Source organism: Eschrichtius robustus, chromosome 16 (genome assembly GCF_028021215.1).
Source record: "Eschrichtius robustus isolate mEscRob2 chromosome 16, mEscRob2.pri, whole genome shotgun sequence".
Classification (NCBI taxonomy): Eukaryota; Metazoa; Chordata; class Mammalia; order Artiodactyla; family Eschrichtiidae; genus Eschrichtius; species Eschrichtius robustus.
In genome coordinates, this window is record NC_090839.1 from 92,993,595 (window position 1) to 93,010,930 (window position 17,336).

The 17,336-nt window shown below is 62.5% G+C and overlaps 1 protein-coding gene across 2 annotated transcripts in view; it reads left to right on the forward strand.

Annotated features, from left to right (window-relative positions):
- The window catches only part of PRKAR1B (protein kinase cAMP-dependent type I regulatory subunit beta), an 86,519-nt gene extending 71,467 nt beyond the window's left edge, over positions 1-15,052 (forward strand). For both annotated transcript variants that reach the window (XM_068565812.1, XM_068565813.1), the window contains exons 9-11: positions 249-370; positions 13,291-13,372; positions 13,700-15,052. In XM_068565812.1, coding sequence (XP_068421913.1) covers positions 249-370; positions 13,291-13,372; positions 13,700-13,872 — 377 coding nt within the window. In that variant the 3' untranslated portion in view covers positions 13,873-15,052. The remainder of the gene's footprint in view (positions 1-248; positions 371-13,290; positions 13,373-13,699) is intronic.
- Positions 15,053-17,336: the final 2,284 nt, after the last annotated feature.

Genomic DNA, 17,336 nt, shown 5'->3' on the forward strand with positions numbered 1-17,336 from the left:
TCGCTCCCAGTTCTGAATCCCGTCCACCTGCTGAGCCGTGTACACCCTGGGCCCAACTCACTTGTGGAAATACCCGGGCCTCCTGCACAGAAATTTGCTTTCTGTTTTGTTCATCCTGTGATGTAGCAAAGCCTCATCACCCTGGGGCTGGCCATGTGGGTGTTTTCTTAGATTGTCTGGGGTGGGGAGCTGACCCCCCGACCCTCCCTGGCCCCCGTGACACCCCCCCCCCGTGTCCCCTGCTGCAGAGTCCCTGGAGAAGTGGGAACGTCTGACTGTGGCTGACGCCCTGGAGCCCGTCCAGTTTGAGGACGGAGAGAAGATCGTGGTCCAGGGGGAGCCTGGGGACGACTTCTTCATCATCACGGAGGTGAGTCCGGCTTGGGCATGGGGAGGGCTCTGCACGGTCCCCAGCCGAGGAGGGCCGCCCGGGAGTGGGGGACGCCCAGTCTGCACGTGCCCCTCCCCTGGGGACCAGCCGTCCCTGATCCCAGCGCTCCGTTCCCCCACCGCCTTCATCCTGCGTGCGGACAGGCCCCCCACTGGGTATCCTCGCCCTTGAGAATCGCGGGGTCTCCTCCGAGGAAGTGGGTCGGGTCCCCGAGCCCACACGCGTGCAGACGTTGCACGGACTGAGCATGCCAGGTGTGCAGGTGAACGTGGGGATCCGGACACGGCCGGGGTGTGGGGGGGCGCCCTGAGCCGGAACCCGGCGTGACGAGTGCATCCTCTTGGGGGAGATGTGTGAATTGAGGGCACGTGGGATCTCTCTGTGCTCCTTCTTACCACTGCGTGTGAATGTCAGTGGTCTCCAGTTGAAAGTTTAATTTGGAAGATTGGCGCCAGATTTTTCCACCTGGACCCGCGTGAGTCACTGTTCCCTCCTCCATCCCCCACCACCGCGACAGCTGGCTCTGGGCCGTAATCCGAGGCCGCCACGCTCAGCCTGTCACTGATGGGGGCGAGCAGCTGCGTGACCGGTGTGTCTCCCCCCCGCCTGGGGCTGCGCCTAGGCTATGGTCCCCGGGGCCGCCTCGCCATGGGACCCTCCCCATGACACAGACCCAAAACTATGTGAGTTTGGCTCACTTCCTACTTCCCTGGCCCTCCTGGCGGGAAGAATTTATGTCGCCTGCCGGGGAAAGCACATGCTCCAGCTGCACGTTTTGCCGTCGGGGAATAGGAGCCTTCAGCGCGGCAGAGGCTGGGGCGGCTCGAGTCTGAAACCCCGCTCTGGTCGCGGCCGCGGCCGCAGAGAGGGTCGCTGTGCCGTCCAGAGAGAGTGGTGCCAGCCTTGGGGTTGGTGCAGAGAAAGGAAGTGACAAAGGCTCAACCCCTGGTGACATTTGGCCGACATCGCCGGACTTGGAGCCACTGTCTTGGTGTAAAACAACAGAAGCGACTTCCCAGGCTGCTGCTGTCGGCAAGGATGCCCCGGGTCCCGCTGGCTGGCGCCTGCCCACCTCTGTGCCTCAGTCCACAAACGGAGTCCCGCCCTGTGACCCGCGAGGTCCGTGGGGACTTTATCTGGGCTCCCGCAGCAGCCCCTCCTAGGAGGGCGTGCCTGCGGTTCTTCCCGCCACCTGCCTGCTGATCACGCAGGAAAGGTCTGGAAGGCTGTGGGGTCAGCAGGAGAACCACCTCGGGAGGGTCTTGATGGCGCCAGCACAGAGCTTTACAGTGTGCATTTGGGAACCTTGGTCACCTCCCGGTCCACATCTCGGCACTGAGCCTGGGGCGGGAGGGCCCTTGGGGTTGCAGCTGAATGATGGGCGTGGTTCCCACCTGAGCCCCAGGGCTGGGGGTGCTTCTGCAGGAACCCCGCGGGGGGATCCACCCACAGGCAGCATTCCTGTCCTGGGGTGGGTGACTCATTCAACAGTGTTTCTTGAAAGAAAGGGAAAAACCACAGACAGAACAAATGATGATTTCTGCCAGCCAGGTCTCCCCTCCGTAGACCTGAGAGGCCGCAACCCTGCGTTTCAGCTCCCGCCCCGGCCGTGACCTCAGAGAGGTCATCCCAAAGCCTCACGCCTGCTCCCCCCAGAAGTGAGCCCTTGGGGTGAAAGTTACGGCTTGACTCAGAACATCTCCGGGGCTTTCCTCTCAGGACTTTGAGGCAACTGTGGCCCCTTGAGGTCTGTATTTTTTATCTCAGATCGTCCTGCAAAGACAGCCAGTGTCTGGCTCATGGTTTCTGGAAGACGTTCCAGCAGAGACGTGCTCACGCCCTCCAAGTGCAGCTAAGCCTGCCGTCGGACGCAGGGGGTGTTGGGCTTTGCACTGGCCTGCACCGTGTTTTTTTAAAAAAATGTTTGAATTAATTGTCACTATTTAAAAATCAGGGGACTTCCCTGGTGGCACAGTGGTTAAGAATCCGCCTGCCAAGACGCAGACCTACTAGAGAATGGACTTGAGGACACAGGGAGGGGGAAGGGTAAGCTGGGACGAAGTGACAGAGTGGCATGGACATACCTACACTACCGAATGTAAAATAGATAGCTAGTGGGAAGCAGCCGCACAGCACAGGGAGATCGGCTCGGTGCTTTGTGACCACCTAGAGGGGTGGGATAGGGAGGGTGGGAGGGAGACGCAAGAGGGAGGGGATATGGGGATATATGTGTACATATAGCTGATTCACTTTGTTATAAAACAGAAACTAACACACCATTGTAAAGCAGTTATACTCCAATAAAGATGCTAAAAAAAGAAAAAAAAGAATCCACCTGCCAATGCAGGGGACACGGGTGTGAGCTCTAGTCGGGGAAGATCCCACGTGCCGCGGAGCAATGAAGCCCGTGCGCCACAACTACTGAGCCTGCGCTCTAGAGCCGGCGAGCCACAACTACTGAAGCCCGCGAGCCTAGAGCCCGTGCTCCGCAACAAGAGAAGCCACCGCAATGAGAAGCCCACGCACCGCAAGGAAGAGTAGCCCCTGTTCGCCGCAACTAGAGAAAGCCCGTGCCCAGCAACAAAGACCCAACGCAGCCAAAAAATAAATTAAATTAAATAAAATAAAACAAAAATCAGGTATTTTACATGAAAACCTGGATCTCTTCTTCTTGAACATCTGGATCTGTCCACTTTGGATCTGCATCCCTACCTGGCTGCAGCCGGCTGGACCCAAGAGGCGGCTGCCCCAGGTGTGACATGCTCCCCACTTTGCCCCAGACCTCACCCTGCCCCCTTGCCTCACCGGCAGGCTCTGCACACACTTGCAGGCCGTTGAGTTTGCAGCCTCGGTTTTGATGGTTTTGAGGCCGAGGGAATGAGCAGCTCTGGCCGACACAGACAGTCATCCGTTATTCTCTGGGGCCAAGGCCACGGGTAGAAAAATTGTGAAACCGTGTGAAAGACGGGGGTCAGCGGGGGCTCTTCACAGAGCTCACAGGGACTGTGACAGTGGGAGCTTCGAGGGTGACCCCGCGGCTGTGCAGTCTGACTCACCCGTGAGGTCCTTCCCCAAGCACACGCAGACAGCAGGTAGTGGGTCCCAGACGCGGCCGTGTCTTGCCCCTGCATCCCTGCTCTGGACCCGCCCTTTTGCTCCGGGAGTGCTGGGCCCTCACTGTGGGCGTGAGCGTGCGTGTGCACGCATGTGTGTGAATGTGCACACGTGCACGTGTGTGTCCGAGCATCCCGCACTTCTCTAGAGCAGCGTGAGTGGTGTGCGCACTGCTTCCTGTGTTTCCTGCGTGTCCCTACCTCCTCGCCCTTCCACTGACGCCCTTTGGGCCGGGGGTGTCTGTCTGCATCGTCTCTGCTGCTCTGGGGCTGGACGTTGTTCTGGCTCATCCATTAAAGGCCGTCAGAGCCGAGTTCCGTGATCGTCTTCGAGGGCGAACCTGGCGCCACGACTGCGTGGTTTGTGTTACGGGCAGCGTGTTCCTTGTAGAATCACCAGGAGATGGTTGTGGGTGGGGTGGGGACCCTCTCCAGGGGCTCCTGACGCCTCCTGCCACAAAAGCTGTCCGAGGAGGGCCGTGGGAGAGCGATTCGGGGACGGGGACACTGCTGGTTCTGTTGAGGGAGTTCGGCTTTGTGGCCGAGTGTCCCCCGACCGCTGACCGAGGGGGTGGCGGTGGGGGCAGAGTCACAGTAACAGCGATGGTACGGGCCCCGGAGTGTAACCCAGCCCCCTTGGAAGGTACGGTTTTCACAACATCGTAAAATGTATTCGAAGTGGTTTCCTTGGCAACTTGGATTCTTTTCCCTTTTCCTCTGTGGTCCACCAAATTGGGTAAGTCACGGTGGTGCCTGAGGGTTCACAGGCATCCCACGCTCAGAACTGAAATGCAGCCTCAGAGACTTCTGCAGCCTCAAGCCATTGTCTCCCACGGGGCCAGAAGTGGTCACCGGCCGCACCTGAAAGGGGTTTGGTGTCTGCCCCAGAGCCCTGTTCTCTCCCAGGACTACCAAGGTGTGAGCCGACGTGGCCTTTAGAGGACTTGGCGGGAAGATCTGAGCAGATTCCCTCGAACAGGCTGCTTGCACTTGGTTATGTTTCAGCACATCGTCCGCCCCGTGTTCTCGTGACACCCACGAAGCTGACGGCCGGACAGGAAAAGACGTTTCCGCTGCGGATACGCCGGGAAGGGCCCCAGGCCCCGGGACCCGCTGTGAGGGCTGATTTCATGGGTCGACTTGGCCAGGCCTCAGGACCCGGATGTTCGGTCCAACGCGGGTCTCCAGGTGTTTCTGTGAAGGTGCTTCTCAAATGCGGTTGACACCGATGTCAGTTGACCTTGGGTGGAGCCCCTGACCTCTGTGGTGAGCGTGGCCCTCGTCCAGTCAGTTGAAGGCCTCCTTAAGAGGAAGAGGACCGAGGTCCCCCAGGAAGAGGGATTCCCCGCAGCCGGCCTTGGCCTCTGGACTGGGTCCCGGCACCCACTCTTCCCTGCCGGCCTGCCTGCAGAGTTTGCACGCCAGCCCCACAGTCGTGCGAGCAGATTCCCTAACGTAAATCTTTCTCCAAGTGCACAGGCCATTGGTCTTCTTTCTCCGGAGAGCCCTGACCAGTACCACTGCCTTCCGACTCTTCCGGAACAGTCAGGCCTCTGCTCGGGTGGGTGTAGGGGCCCGGCTGCTCCGAGGCCCCAGAGCTGCAGCGGGCGGGGCCCGGGGCTCCTGCCATGCGTGCTGGCTCTGCGAGCGGGGCGGGGCTGCGGGACCCTGGCTGGCGTCTTCCCGTGGCTGGCAGGCCTGGTGCTGCCCTTTCTCTTTGTGGAAGCAACACCTGCGGGGGCCATGCTGGCCTTGGGGCCAGGCCCCCGGCTCCCTGCGTGTGGACTGGCCGAGTCCCGCTCCTCCCCTGTGGACCGCAGGCCGTGCCAAGGCCTCATCTAGGGGAGCGGGAGCGCGGGCTCCCCCGGGCCCCCGCCCTTGGCTGGGCCTCAGTCCACCCCTCTGCTCTCCTGGGTGGATGCGGGTGAGCACAGCCCGGGGCCGGTGACAGGCTGCTGTGGGAGCTGTTTCCCCAGGTGTGGAGGCTGGCAGAGACCCGCACCTGCACAGACGTGAGAAGCGGCTCCTGCAGGCACCTGATGAGTCCTTAACAGCACGTGCTGGCCTCTGGGAGCCAGGCGGGGCTGGCAGAGCGGGGCTCGCGTGACCCCAGGGTCTCCGTGCCAAGCCACCTGGCAGGGGGCTCCTTGGCTCTGAGCTCTGTGTGCTCACACCAGCTGTCTCTGAAGCTGTGGGCGCTGCCAGCCCCTCGGACACCTGGCCCCCAAAGCTCCTGGATCATGTTCTCAGCCGACCAGGGCAGGCCTGCGGTTGTCAACCTGGGGCCTCACAGACGTGAGAGCAGAAAGCACCAGTGGGTCTTCCCAGGGGCCCAAGCATCCCTGGCCCCTCAGGACTCGACCTGCCACAGCCCGGGGGGTTGTAGGTGCCCTGGCTGTTCCCGGGACCTCTTTAATTACCGAGGCCTGAAATGCCCGGTAGCCCGAGGAGCTCTCGGCCGCCCGCGGTGGGACCTGCGGGCGTTCCCGGCTGCGTCTGGCAGGACAGACCCTGGTGGGCCTCCCCCAGGGAGAGAGGGCATGTGGGGCTGGCAGGGAGGGGCCAGACGCGTCGAGCACGTGCCAAGTCCTGAGAGGCTTGCAGACTCAGGTTACTCCCTGGACCTCCTCTCCCTCCAGGAAGACCCTGGGAAGAGGACGTGGGCGGGGCCAGGCCTGGGTCTCAGGTCCCCTCTGCTGCAACCCTCCCCGTGGCCAGATTCCACGCCTGGCAGAACCTCCGGGGCCTGGGGGCAGCTGGACAGGAGCGGGTTCCCTCCCCGCCGGCTCCCAGGCAGGCTGCACAGCTGGAGGCATTGCCATGGAAACGTGAGATTGGATGTATCTCCTCTGTTTGGAAAGCACTTTTATGAATGTCCACAATGTTGAAGCAACTGCTAAACAGCCCGTTTCGGAGCTGCCGTTGGCCGGGGGCTTCCTAGCCGATCTCAGTGCCTGCTGCTCCCCCCTCGCGTCTGAAGCGTGTCCCGAGTTCGCCGTCGTCTCGGGAACTTCTAGGGAGACCGCTGCAGGCCGCAGTGCACGGATCCAAGGTCACAGCCATCTGTGGCTCAGCCCGTCCGTGCCCCCACTGTGCGCCAGGCCGAGGCTCAGTGTACTGGGGGAGGGGGGTGGGGGGCGATGGCTGCCGCCCCACATGGAGAAGGGAAGGCCAGGGAGGTGGAGCAGTGACCCTGGGTGGCGGTGGGTTGGGCATTGACATATGAGTAGGCGTCCTCCAAATGGAGAAGGTCGGGGAAGGGCATCCAGAGGAACACTGGGCACGAGGCCAGGGGCACCAGGTGTGGTGGGAGGTGGGGTGCTGGGGGCTGGGTGGGGGCGGGGGGCAGTGCCAACTTCGGGGCAGCAGGACCACACACACCCTGCGCTCTGGACAAGGAGTTTGGACGTCCACTCTGTGTCCCCTGCAAGGTCAGGGACATCTCGTCCAGCTGCCCAAGCTTCCCTGTGAGCCAGACGCCCACAGCCATCCCGCCCTGAGGCTCCGGCTCCCGAGGGCCCTCCCACGGGCCTGGTGGGTTTGCTCCCGTCCTGGGACCCTCCCTCACTGGAGAACCTGTCTGAGGGGCTCACCCCGGCCCTCCACCCGACGGGCGGCGTCCCTCACGGCTCAGCCTCGGGGGCCCCGCCAGGAGGTGCCCGAGTCCGGTCGGCATCTGCGCAGGGTGAGTGAGGTCTCCGCCTCCCGTTAGTTACCGTGGGGTTTCCGTGGTCGGTGCCAGACCCTCCCCGTCCAGGGAGTGAGAGCAGTGCCCTCTGGCCACGGTCAGTATCAGAGGACGGCAGTCTTGGTCCAGAAAGTAGCAGGAAGATAAACTTTCCTTCCGGACTGAACCAGAAGGAACGCTTTTCCAGAAGCCAGGCTGGGCTGGGAGCCACGCTGCACCCATGTCCACCGGTCCCGGCCGACTCGGACCTCTGTCCTTCATGCCAGCTGGGTCACCAGTAATGAGAGGTATCCGGATCTCAGAGGAGTTCTTTTTATTTAGAGACTGTATCTTTTAAGGGCAGTTTTGGGTTCATGACAAAGCGGATGGGAAGGTGCTGAGATTTCCCACCAGCCCCTCCCCCCCCACGGGCACAGCCTCCCCTACTACCAACACCCCCGCCAGATGGTGCGTCTCTCACGATCGATGAAGCTGTGTGGACATTTCACAGTCACCCAGGGTCCACGGAGTAGGGCTCACTCTGGGTGCTGTACGTTCTGTGGGTTTGGGCAAATGCACACGACGGGTTGGTTGTTCCTGTATCACACAGAGTAGTTTCCCTGCTGTAAAAGTCATCTCTGCTCACCTGGTCACGCCCGCCACGCCCCAACGCTCAGTCTTTTCACTGTCTCCCTAGTTTTGCCTTTTCCGGAATGCCGTGTAGTTGGAAGCACACAGCCTGAAGCCTTTCCTCACTGGCGCCTCTCACTCAGTGATACGCATGTAAGATTCCTCCGTGGCTTTTCAGGGCTTGATGGCTCATTTCTTTTAATGCTGAATAATATTCTACTGTCTGGATGAACCAGTTTATTTACCCGTCACCTGCTGAAGGACACCTTGGTTGCTTCCAGGTTTTGACAGCTATGAATAAAGCTGCTGTAAACGTCCTCGTGCGGGTTTTTGTGTGGACGTGAGCTTTCAACCTGACCCTGTGGGTAAATACCAAGGAGCACAGTTGCTGGATCTCAGAGGAGTTGGAGATGCCCCCCCCACCTGGTGTCTGCTTGGTGCTCTTCAGCACCTCTCCCGGTCCGACCGGGGGGCTCTCACACCCGGGATCGCCCACGCCCTGTCTCGGGCGGCTCTGATGTCCACCGAGAGGGTCAGAGGAGTCCAAGGGGCTCCCAGTCCTGACGCGTCTCCTTTCTCGTCACCTTGTCATCTGGGGGCCGGGGCTGGGGGCCCATCCTCTTGGAGCCCCCCCTTTTGTAGGCCCCAGCCCCTGCACCTCAGTCACCCTTTCCCTGGTGAGGACGGCTCCCAGTGCCGGCCAGGCGGGCACTCCTGGGCTTTGCAGTGGCCTGACCACATCCCCTGTGGGCGGACACACTGAGCCCACACGCGGTGCCCCCAGGTTGACGTGCTGTCGTGTGCCTCGGGCCTCCTCGGCCGTGCGTCCCCAGGAGCACCCAGTATGTGAAGATTCCCGTGAGGCTGCCGAGGTCCGCGTCTGGGTGCCGAGGCCTGGAGCTCAGAGCTTCTGGGTTCAGGGATGAGAGCCTTTTCTAAAATGAATTTTTAAAAATTGTGCACGTAAAATGTCACTTGCTGGGATAAGACCAGTGACACAGAAGCATCTTCAGAAGAGGGTGACGCCACCTCCTCTGCCCCCGTGACGGTGTGTGTGGCGCCCTCAGACAGTCCTTCTCATTGACTTGGCTTCTTTCTGATTTTTTTTTTTTTTTAATTAACGTAAGAAACAGTTTTAAAAGTTGGGGATGCGCCCCCCAAAAAAGTATAAAAGCACCGTCTTCCTCCCTCCCCTTGGCCCCCCTCAGGAGGCTGGAGGAACCCTGAGGGCCTGTGTTCCCCATCCGCAGCCGTTCCCAGCTCTGGTTCCCCTGGTATCTGCACACAGCATGAGGCGTTCCCAGACAGACAGATGTGGAACTCATTTGCTGGATTCCGAGGTCCTGCTTTACCCCGGACGGGATTCCTGGCACCAGGGGAGGAGAGATAAGCAGCGTGCAAAGACCGTTGCCATAAAGACGCCTGATTTGTCCGTGGGAAGTCCAACAGATGCGCTGTCCTGGACGAATCCCCGTGCGGGGGTGTCGACTGCCTCACCCACTGCCGCCCACTGGCCGGGAGCTGGGTGGCCCGAGGGCGGCTTCTGGCCCCATGGCGGCCGTGCTGCCGCAGGCCTGCGCGCCCTGGTTCCCCGAGTCTGCGGTGGCCGGTGTCGTATCTGTTCTGCACTTGAGGAAACCGGGGCTCGGGCGGTGCCTGGCCTTCCCCGGGCCGCGGCCAGCACGTCGTGGAGCCGGGCTTGGACCGCGGGGAGCCGCCCAGAGCGCGGGGCTCAGGCCGCGTCGAGGGCACCTCGGGTGGAGGCTGCCGTCTTCACACCTTCCTGTACCTGCCTCCTCGTGTTCTTTTTTCAGTTGCCCTTTAACTTACGGGAAGTGATGCTGGTTCCCGATTGTGGCTGTGATACTGTTTCTTTTAAGATAGCTATTTATTCAAATAAAATAGCGCTTCCTCTCCCTGAACTTGGTGTCAGTGGGATCTGAGAGCGACTGCCCACTGCACGGCTGGCCTTCACACGGACACGCTTGTGTGTCCCCTCCCGTCGGGCTGGACGCGCACGAGCTCCAGTCTCTGCCCGGCGCAGCTGCGAGTCCCTGGCGGGGGCTCCTCTCTCACCAGGCGCCGTCCCTACTGAGCCGCTGACCCTGACGTCCCCCATCCCCACCCCGGGCCGCACCGTGGGCGCGGGGCCAGCGGCCCACAGCCCTGATCTGTCTGCTCTGACCCCCACCAGGGTGTGGATTCTGGGGGGCGCCCGTGCCTGCCGTTCTCCACCGCGCAGGTTTCCCGACCCTCTAGCGGAGTCCGGCTCCGCAAGCAGGAGGAGTGGGTGACGGCCCGAAGGATGGAGGAGAGGGAGGCGGGCCGTGTCCCTGGGGAGGGCGAGGCCCGCACGGGCGGGACCGTGCCTCCCGGCTGTGGCATCGCCTGACCAGGTCAGGGGGGCTCTAGGCCAGGCTGGAGGGGCTGCTTCAGGGAGTGGGAAGCCCAAGGCCCTGCTTCAGGGAGTGCGTTCTCCTCGACCTTGGCTGGTTTCTGTCTCATAAAGGTCACGCGTGCCCGTTGTCGAAACCAAAGAGCTGATTTGGGTTTCGACTCTGTAGAAAAATGTACAAAATGAAAAGCGTTGAAAGGAAAACGGGTCTTCCGTAACCCCTTCTCCCCCAGACTCCAGCAGTGACATTTTTCTCCTGCATCCTCCCCGGCCGATTCCTATGTGACCTGATTTATTTTTAGAGTTGGGTTAGAATCGATGAGAAATCTGGGGAATATGATCCAGAGTTTTGGCAAGTGTGTTTTACCAGCCCCCAGAATTCCGGCTCTCAGCTCCCTGAGGATGTCTAAGCTGCCTTCACGGCCGTCTGGGAAACGAGCTTGGACAGCGCGACTATTCCAGGGCTGCGGTGGTTTCGCTGGGATGGGAAGACCCGGGCGTGTGCTGGTCGCGCCTGTGGCCCGTGTCGTGGGAACGCCGGGCCCTGCGGGTTGGAGGTCCCACCCCATCGAGTCCATCCGCCCGTTTCCCTCGCTCCCCGCCCTCGGGCTTGGCGGCTGTGCCTTCCCAGGACAGGAACGTCCTGCCGTTGCGTCAGGGCTTGGGGGTGGCGGCCTGGCAGCCTCGGCTGCTGCAACAAAGAGCCCCCGAACCACTGCGGTGGAGAATAAGGAAGTGTCTGTCTTGTGAAGTGGTGACCCCACGGCCATCACGGGCACCCCTGGGGGCCGTGGCTCTGTCCCGCGTGGCCCTTCCTCTCGTGGCCCCACTGCCCCTTGGCGCCCGTGGCAGACGTCCCCCAGTGGAGGCTGGGCTGCCAGCAGCGGGAAGAAGAGTGTGGTGCAGTGCACACCCCCTTGGGGACAACGTGGTCCCGTGGCCACGTGCTCCTGCAGCCCTGGGACGTGGGAGGACCGGGCGGAGTGGCCGGCCTGTTCCCTGTTGGTTCTGCTTCTTCGGGGCTCCCCCTGAGGACCTTTCATCTTCATGCCATCCAGCCTGGAGGGTCTGTTATTACATCAGTCTTACGGGTGCGCGTACATCCTCTGTGTCAAGGTCCCGAGTGGGAAAGCTCCGTCCATCCCAGTGGAAACAGATTTCATCTCGTCAACCTGCCTTCGATCGTAAGATGGGCTGGTCCACATGTGACCAGGAGAGAAATGCTGCCAGTGACCATGGGGGATACGGTTGGTTCCAGAGAAGACAGAGGGCAGGGAGGTGTCTGCATGGGGCGGGGGACAAGTGAGAAACAGAACGGTGGCCCACCCGAGCCCGTCCCTGCTCTTCTGCGCCCACTGAGCCCTAATCCTCACCCCTATCCCAAGCGGGCAGGGCAGAGCCTGAGGAGTGGGAGCCAATCACATTAGTTGCATGTGACCTGCTCTGGCCAGTGAGGTGTGAGGGGAGGTTGCCGGGAGCTTCCAGAAGGTTTTCCTGCTGATGGCATGGGGAAGGCATTGGGTGACTCCCGGAACTGTGGCAGCCACGGTGCCAGCACAAGGACTTGACTGAGGCCACCAGAGCAGGAGGCAAGGACAAGCCTGTGTCCAGATATGTCTGTGGGCCGCTGAATTAGCCAGCCCTGAAAGCCCTCTCGCAGTCTTCTGGTTCTGCGGGAGAGCAGTTACCCTTAGTAGCCTTTAGACACCTTGAATTGGGTTTTCTGTTGTTTGGAGCTTGAAGCATATCTCATCAGATGCTTTAAGCCTGGAGTTTCACTGAGTAATTCTGTAAACTGGAACTTCAGTTCCGTCCCTGGGGTCCTGAAGAGGAAAATGATCCAACTGTAAAATGGAAAATTGTCTAAAATGGGAATGAAAGGCATGTAAGTTATATAAGTGAAAAGGCATGCATGTAAACGATAGTTAGCTTAATGCAACGTTGTCTCAAGAAAAGCGCCGCAGTGCCGTCATCCCTGGACCTGACTGCCCTCCACTCCAGCGGCAGGTGGGAGCAGGACTCCACTCCTCTCTGTGGGGTCAGCACGGGACCGTGTGTCCTGCGGGCGCACGGCCCGGGGAGCGCTCCCGGAATGCCCGGATCGGGTGGAGATGGTCTGCTGTTTCCGGGTCCTGCCCCATCTGTCAGCCAGCTTCATAAGCACCCCAGACGCCTGGGAGCCGAGCGGCCCTGTGGCTGGAGTGGGGGCTGGCGTGGGTCCGCCCAGGGGGTCCGGAGGTCCCAGTTGCGGCGGGCACTGGCGGGGTCTTCTGACCGAGTGTCTTGCGGCCCAGGCGGAGGGGGTTACCCGTTAACCCGGGCGCGGCCAGGCTAGCGCTGGCGAGGCCGGGTCTGGGTGAGCCAGGGTGAGCCGGGCCCACCTCGAGACAGACCACGCTCCTCTGTGCGTCCAGGACATCGGCAGCGGCCGGTGAGGCCAGTGGGGCTGGCGGGGTGATTCATAAGGCCTTGCTGCTACTCCTCAGGCGTGTGGGGAAGAGTCCGGGTTCCGACGAGGCTCCGGCCCCCGGGTCCCCCCAGACGGCAGGCCAGGGGGCTCTGTGCGCGGAAGCCACTGGTGCCGGCTCGTTGCTGCCGAGGCTGCGGCCCCCGAAGGCCGAGTCTCTGGTGTGGAACGCGGCCTCGCCCAGCTGCCTAGGCCGGCGTTAATCATTGAGCCCCAGTGTCGCGGACACCCCGCCTGGAGGCCAGGGGGCCGCGTCGCTTAGCGGGGCGGCGTGACCGCGAGGCCACGCGCCTCCCGTCCTTGAAACTTAAGCCAAGGTCGGCTCGGAGCAGCGCTGCCCTCGGAGGCCCCTCCAGATTCTGCCCGCGCCCCGCCCGCGGGCAGACAGCTTGGGGCAGGAACCGGGCCGGTGAGGATGGTGGTGCCCGGGAGGTGCCCTCGGCCAGAGCACGGCCGCAGCTCCCAGACCCCACGCCTCACTTTTAGATGGGGGGCGTGGAGCCAGTGGGAGGGGGATGCGGGCGGGGCCCCTCGGGGGTGACCCCTTGGCGGTGGCCTTGGGCACCCCCGCCTTTGCCCACCCCGACCCAGCCGGCCGACGCTCACGGGTCCCCTTGGCGTTCGCAGGGCACAGCCTCCGTCCTCCAGCGCCGGTCCCCCAGTGAAGAGTATGTGGAGGTGGGGCGCCTCGGGCCCTCCGACTACTTCGGTGAGTCGTGGGGTCCGCTTCCTCCTGGGGTGGCGGCCCTTTCGCGGGGCCCCAGGAGGGCCTGAGATGAGGTCCGCAGGGGCGCGGGAGGACCTGGCCGAGGCCTGGGCACCCTGACGGCCCGTCCTGGGTGCCGGCTGCCCCGGGAGGGCAGGACGCGGGTCAGGACCAGGCCCGGCGCGGTCTGAGTTCCAGGCGTTGGTGCAAGTGTGTCCCAGCGCTTTGTGGGACACGCTCGCTCCAGATGTTCGCTCAGGTGCGGCCTCGTGTCCTGAGGTTTCGCTTTGCCCCTAAACCCGCAGCCCTGACGCCCCTTCTCGCCCCCAGGGGAGATCGCGCTGCTGCTGAACCGGCCCCGGGCGGCCACCGTGGTGGCCCGCGGGCCCCTGACGTGCGTGAAGCTGGACCGGCCCCGCTTCGAGCGCGTGCTGGGCCCCTGCTCCGAGATCCTGCAGAGGAGCATCCAGCGCTACAACAGCTTCATCTCGCTCACCGTCTGAGCGCCGCGCCTGCTGCTGTCCGCGTGCGCGTCCAGCTGAGGCTGGCAGCTGGGCACCGCCCCTCCCTCGGGCCCACCTGGGAGCCAAGGGGTCACCCCCAGAGGTGGCGGCCCCCTCCCCGTCTCCCCTCCCTGTCCCCCGCTGGCTCCTCTTCAGGGCCCCGCCTTCCTCCCCACGTCTTCTGGGGTCAGGGCCCAGCTCTGGGAGGCCCTCCTCGCCGATCAGGCTGGGCAGCTGCCGGCGGCTGACCCCCGTGATGCACGGCCACCCGGTCTGTGGCCAGGGTGTGGGGCGATGACATCCCAGGGGGTCCCCACAGGCACTCTTGGGCTTGGAGCGAGAAGCTGAGGCTGAAGAGAGAGAGGGTCCAGCCCCTCCCCCAGATGCTCGCCCCCGCCGCCCCACAGAGGGTCCTCCCAAGATGCCAGGGGTGGGGGGGCTCTGGCGGCTTAAGCTAGTTCCGGCCTCGGGGCGGGGGGGCCCCCAGGAGCCCACGGCATGTTTAGGGGAGTGGGCGTGACCCTCCCCTTTCCTGGAAAGCTGGGCGCACCGACCAGTTCGCCTGGCCGTCAGGGGCAGGGGTCACCCTCACTGGGCTGAGACGCCCGGGAGAGGAAGGGCGCGCCGTGTGAGTCTGGGGCGTTCCGAGGTGCGGTGAGCTGCTCCCGGGGCCGGGGGAGGGCCCCGCTGCCTTCCACAGCTCTGCAGAGCAGCCTCGTGGAGACTGGGGAGGAAGTGGAGGGATTTTCTAAAACACATTCTGGATGAAGTTGTCAGGAGCAGAGTCCCCGGTGCGTGATTCTCCAGCAGACACGCCTCCCGTTAACCAGGAGTCTCGCCCTGGTGGGAAAGCCCGTTATCCGAGCCTCGCCTCCCCCATGTGGGACAAATGTGAGTCTCACCAGCCCTGGGCCCACACACCTAAGTCATCAATCAATCGATTCCCCCTGGGAAGTGTCATCAGGCCAGCTCTCACGTGAGCTGGAGGGGCCTGGGGCCCGTGCCTCACGGGACTCCTGGTGACCTGAAGGACAAACGAAATAGTGCAGTTACCCCGATTTGCTCCTGCCCGTGCAGCCCGGGGAGACTGCCTGGTCCGGGGTGACCCCTGCCTTTGCCTGTGGGTGTTTCTGTGGTGTGTAAGCCCTGCCCTGTTTATCGCGATGTTCTGAATGCTGCATGTGCTATTAAATGTGCAATGAAGTACATCTTCCTGACTCCGTGTTTTGGTCTGCAGTCTTTAATAGAGGATTTTATTCCTTTTGTTTTGTTTCTATTGTGATAAAATAGCCATAACATAAAACTTACCATCTTAACCATTTTTAAGTGTCCAGTTCAGGGGCATCAAATACATTCACACTGTTGTGCAGACACCCCACCGTCCGTCTCCAGAACTTTCTCGTCTTCCCAAACTGAGACTCTGCCCCCATTAAACACTAACCCCCCTCCCCCTCCCCCAGGCCCTGGCCCCCACCCTCCTCCTTTCTGTCTCTGTGACCCTGACCCCCCCAGGGACCTCGTAGAAGTGGAATCACACAGTGTCTGTCCTGCGTCTGGCTCATTTCACTGTTACGTCCTCAAGTTTCATTAGCCTGTGTCAGCGTTTCCTTCCTCATTAAGGCTGAATCATATCCCGTTGTGTGGATGGACCACATTTTCTTTCTCCGTTCGCCCGTCGATGGTGATGGACCCTTGGGTTTTAAGCCCTCTATCATGGTCATGATGTGACGGGCTGGCTACGGTTCCCGGGGGCGGGGGCCGGGGGGGTGGCAGCGGGGCTGAGCGCTGTGTGGCAGGAAGCAGGCCCCGGGCCCACCCCAGGTGACCACGGTCTGATGGCCTCGGGGGGCCGAGTTTCTAAGCAGCGACTCGGGAAGGGGCTGCTGCTGGGGACACGACCCTCGTGTCCGGACTTCGGGGAGCAGCGGGGTTCTGGGCTGAGCCTCTCCTGGCCTCTCCCAAGAAGGCCGCCTCGAGGCCGCCATCAACCCCAGAACCAAGCAGGGGCGCGTGTCACCCGCCCTGTTGCCCAGAGAGCTTTCGGGCCAGTGTCCAGGCTCTGGCCTTTCCGTGGAGGCTGGGAAGGGCCCATGGGAGTTGGCGGGGGCAGCCTACCACACGGCTCCCCCCCAAAGGCTGGACAGAGCAGGCTCCCTGGGAAAGCCGAACGGGGGTTCCAGAATAAAGACCGACCCGGAGAGGGGCCTGACCCACAGAAAGTCGCTGCCGCTGGGCTGGGCAGCAGCTCCTGGCTCCACGACGGGTGTGAGCCCTGCGGGCACCTGCCCTGGGCCTTGTCTCGTGGGCTGTGAGGGGTGGTCCCTGGAGCTGGGGTGGGAGCTGCAGCTCCGCGAGCCCTGGGGGGGCTGTCGTGTCCATCACTCTTGGGGCAGGTGGCCCACTGCACGGTGCAGAGATGGCCCCGTATGCCAAGAGCTGGGACTGGGTCCTGCTCCACGCTCTCCCAGAAGCGCTCCCGGCCCCCCGGGCTGGGCTGGCTGTCCTGCTCTGGGGTCCCGCGGTCCCCACACGCTTCCCAAAAACAGACAGCAGCCACCTTAAGACCCCCGCGCCTCCCGAGGGCTTGGGCCGTGTGGCCCAGGACGCAGGGCTGGCCGAGGCCACAGGTTTCTTTGCAGCAGGAGAGTCAGGAGGTCAATGCACACGTCCTTCGGTTTTCTTTATAAAATATCTATTTGAATGATCAAAACGAATCTGCACGCTGCAAAGCACGGCACGATATAAATATAAATATGATACAACAGGAGCCACGTGTACAAAACAAAAGTAAAACAAGTGAGATTCATTTTTTTGTGTCCACCAGTTCTAAGCTGCCCGTGCCGGGGGTGCCCGATGTCATCACGAGGGCCCTAACAGGAGGGAGGTGGGAGGGCCAGGGCCAGAGAGAGGGCGTGGGGAGGAGGGAGACAAGCTACCGGCTCGCAGCTGGAGGAGGAGACGGACCCTCCCGAACCCCGGCAGGAAGCAGCTCACGGGAGCCTTTGGACTTGCGGCCTCCAGGCTGGAGGGCTAAGTGGCAGGTCGGGCTGTTCTGAGCTGCTGAGTTTGGGGCGTTTTGTACAGCAGCCACAGGACACTCATACGGCGGCCCCGCTGGGATTGGACCAGAGCTCTGCCAACCTTGAGTGCGGGTTCGACCCCCCCCACCCTGTGCTGCTTGGAACCTGGGGCCCCCCTCCCAGAAACCCAGGGTGTTCCTGGGCGGGGATGCGGTGGGGCATGGCAGGCACCCCTCCTTGGAGGGCAGGTCTGGCCCCGGCTGCCTGCTCGGCTGGGGCACGGGGACCCAGGCTGCAGGCTGCGGGAAGCCTCTGCCTGCTGCCCGCTGGGGGCGTGGCCAGGGCAGCGTCTTCCCCAGCTGGGCACTGGGCCTGCTCCCTTTGGCGCCAGGCGGCACAGACCCGGTCTTGTGGGCTCGTGAAAGCGTGCTTGTGTCCGCCTGA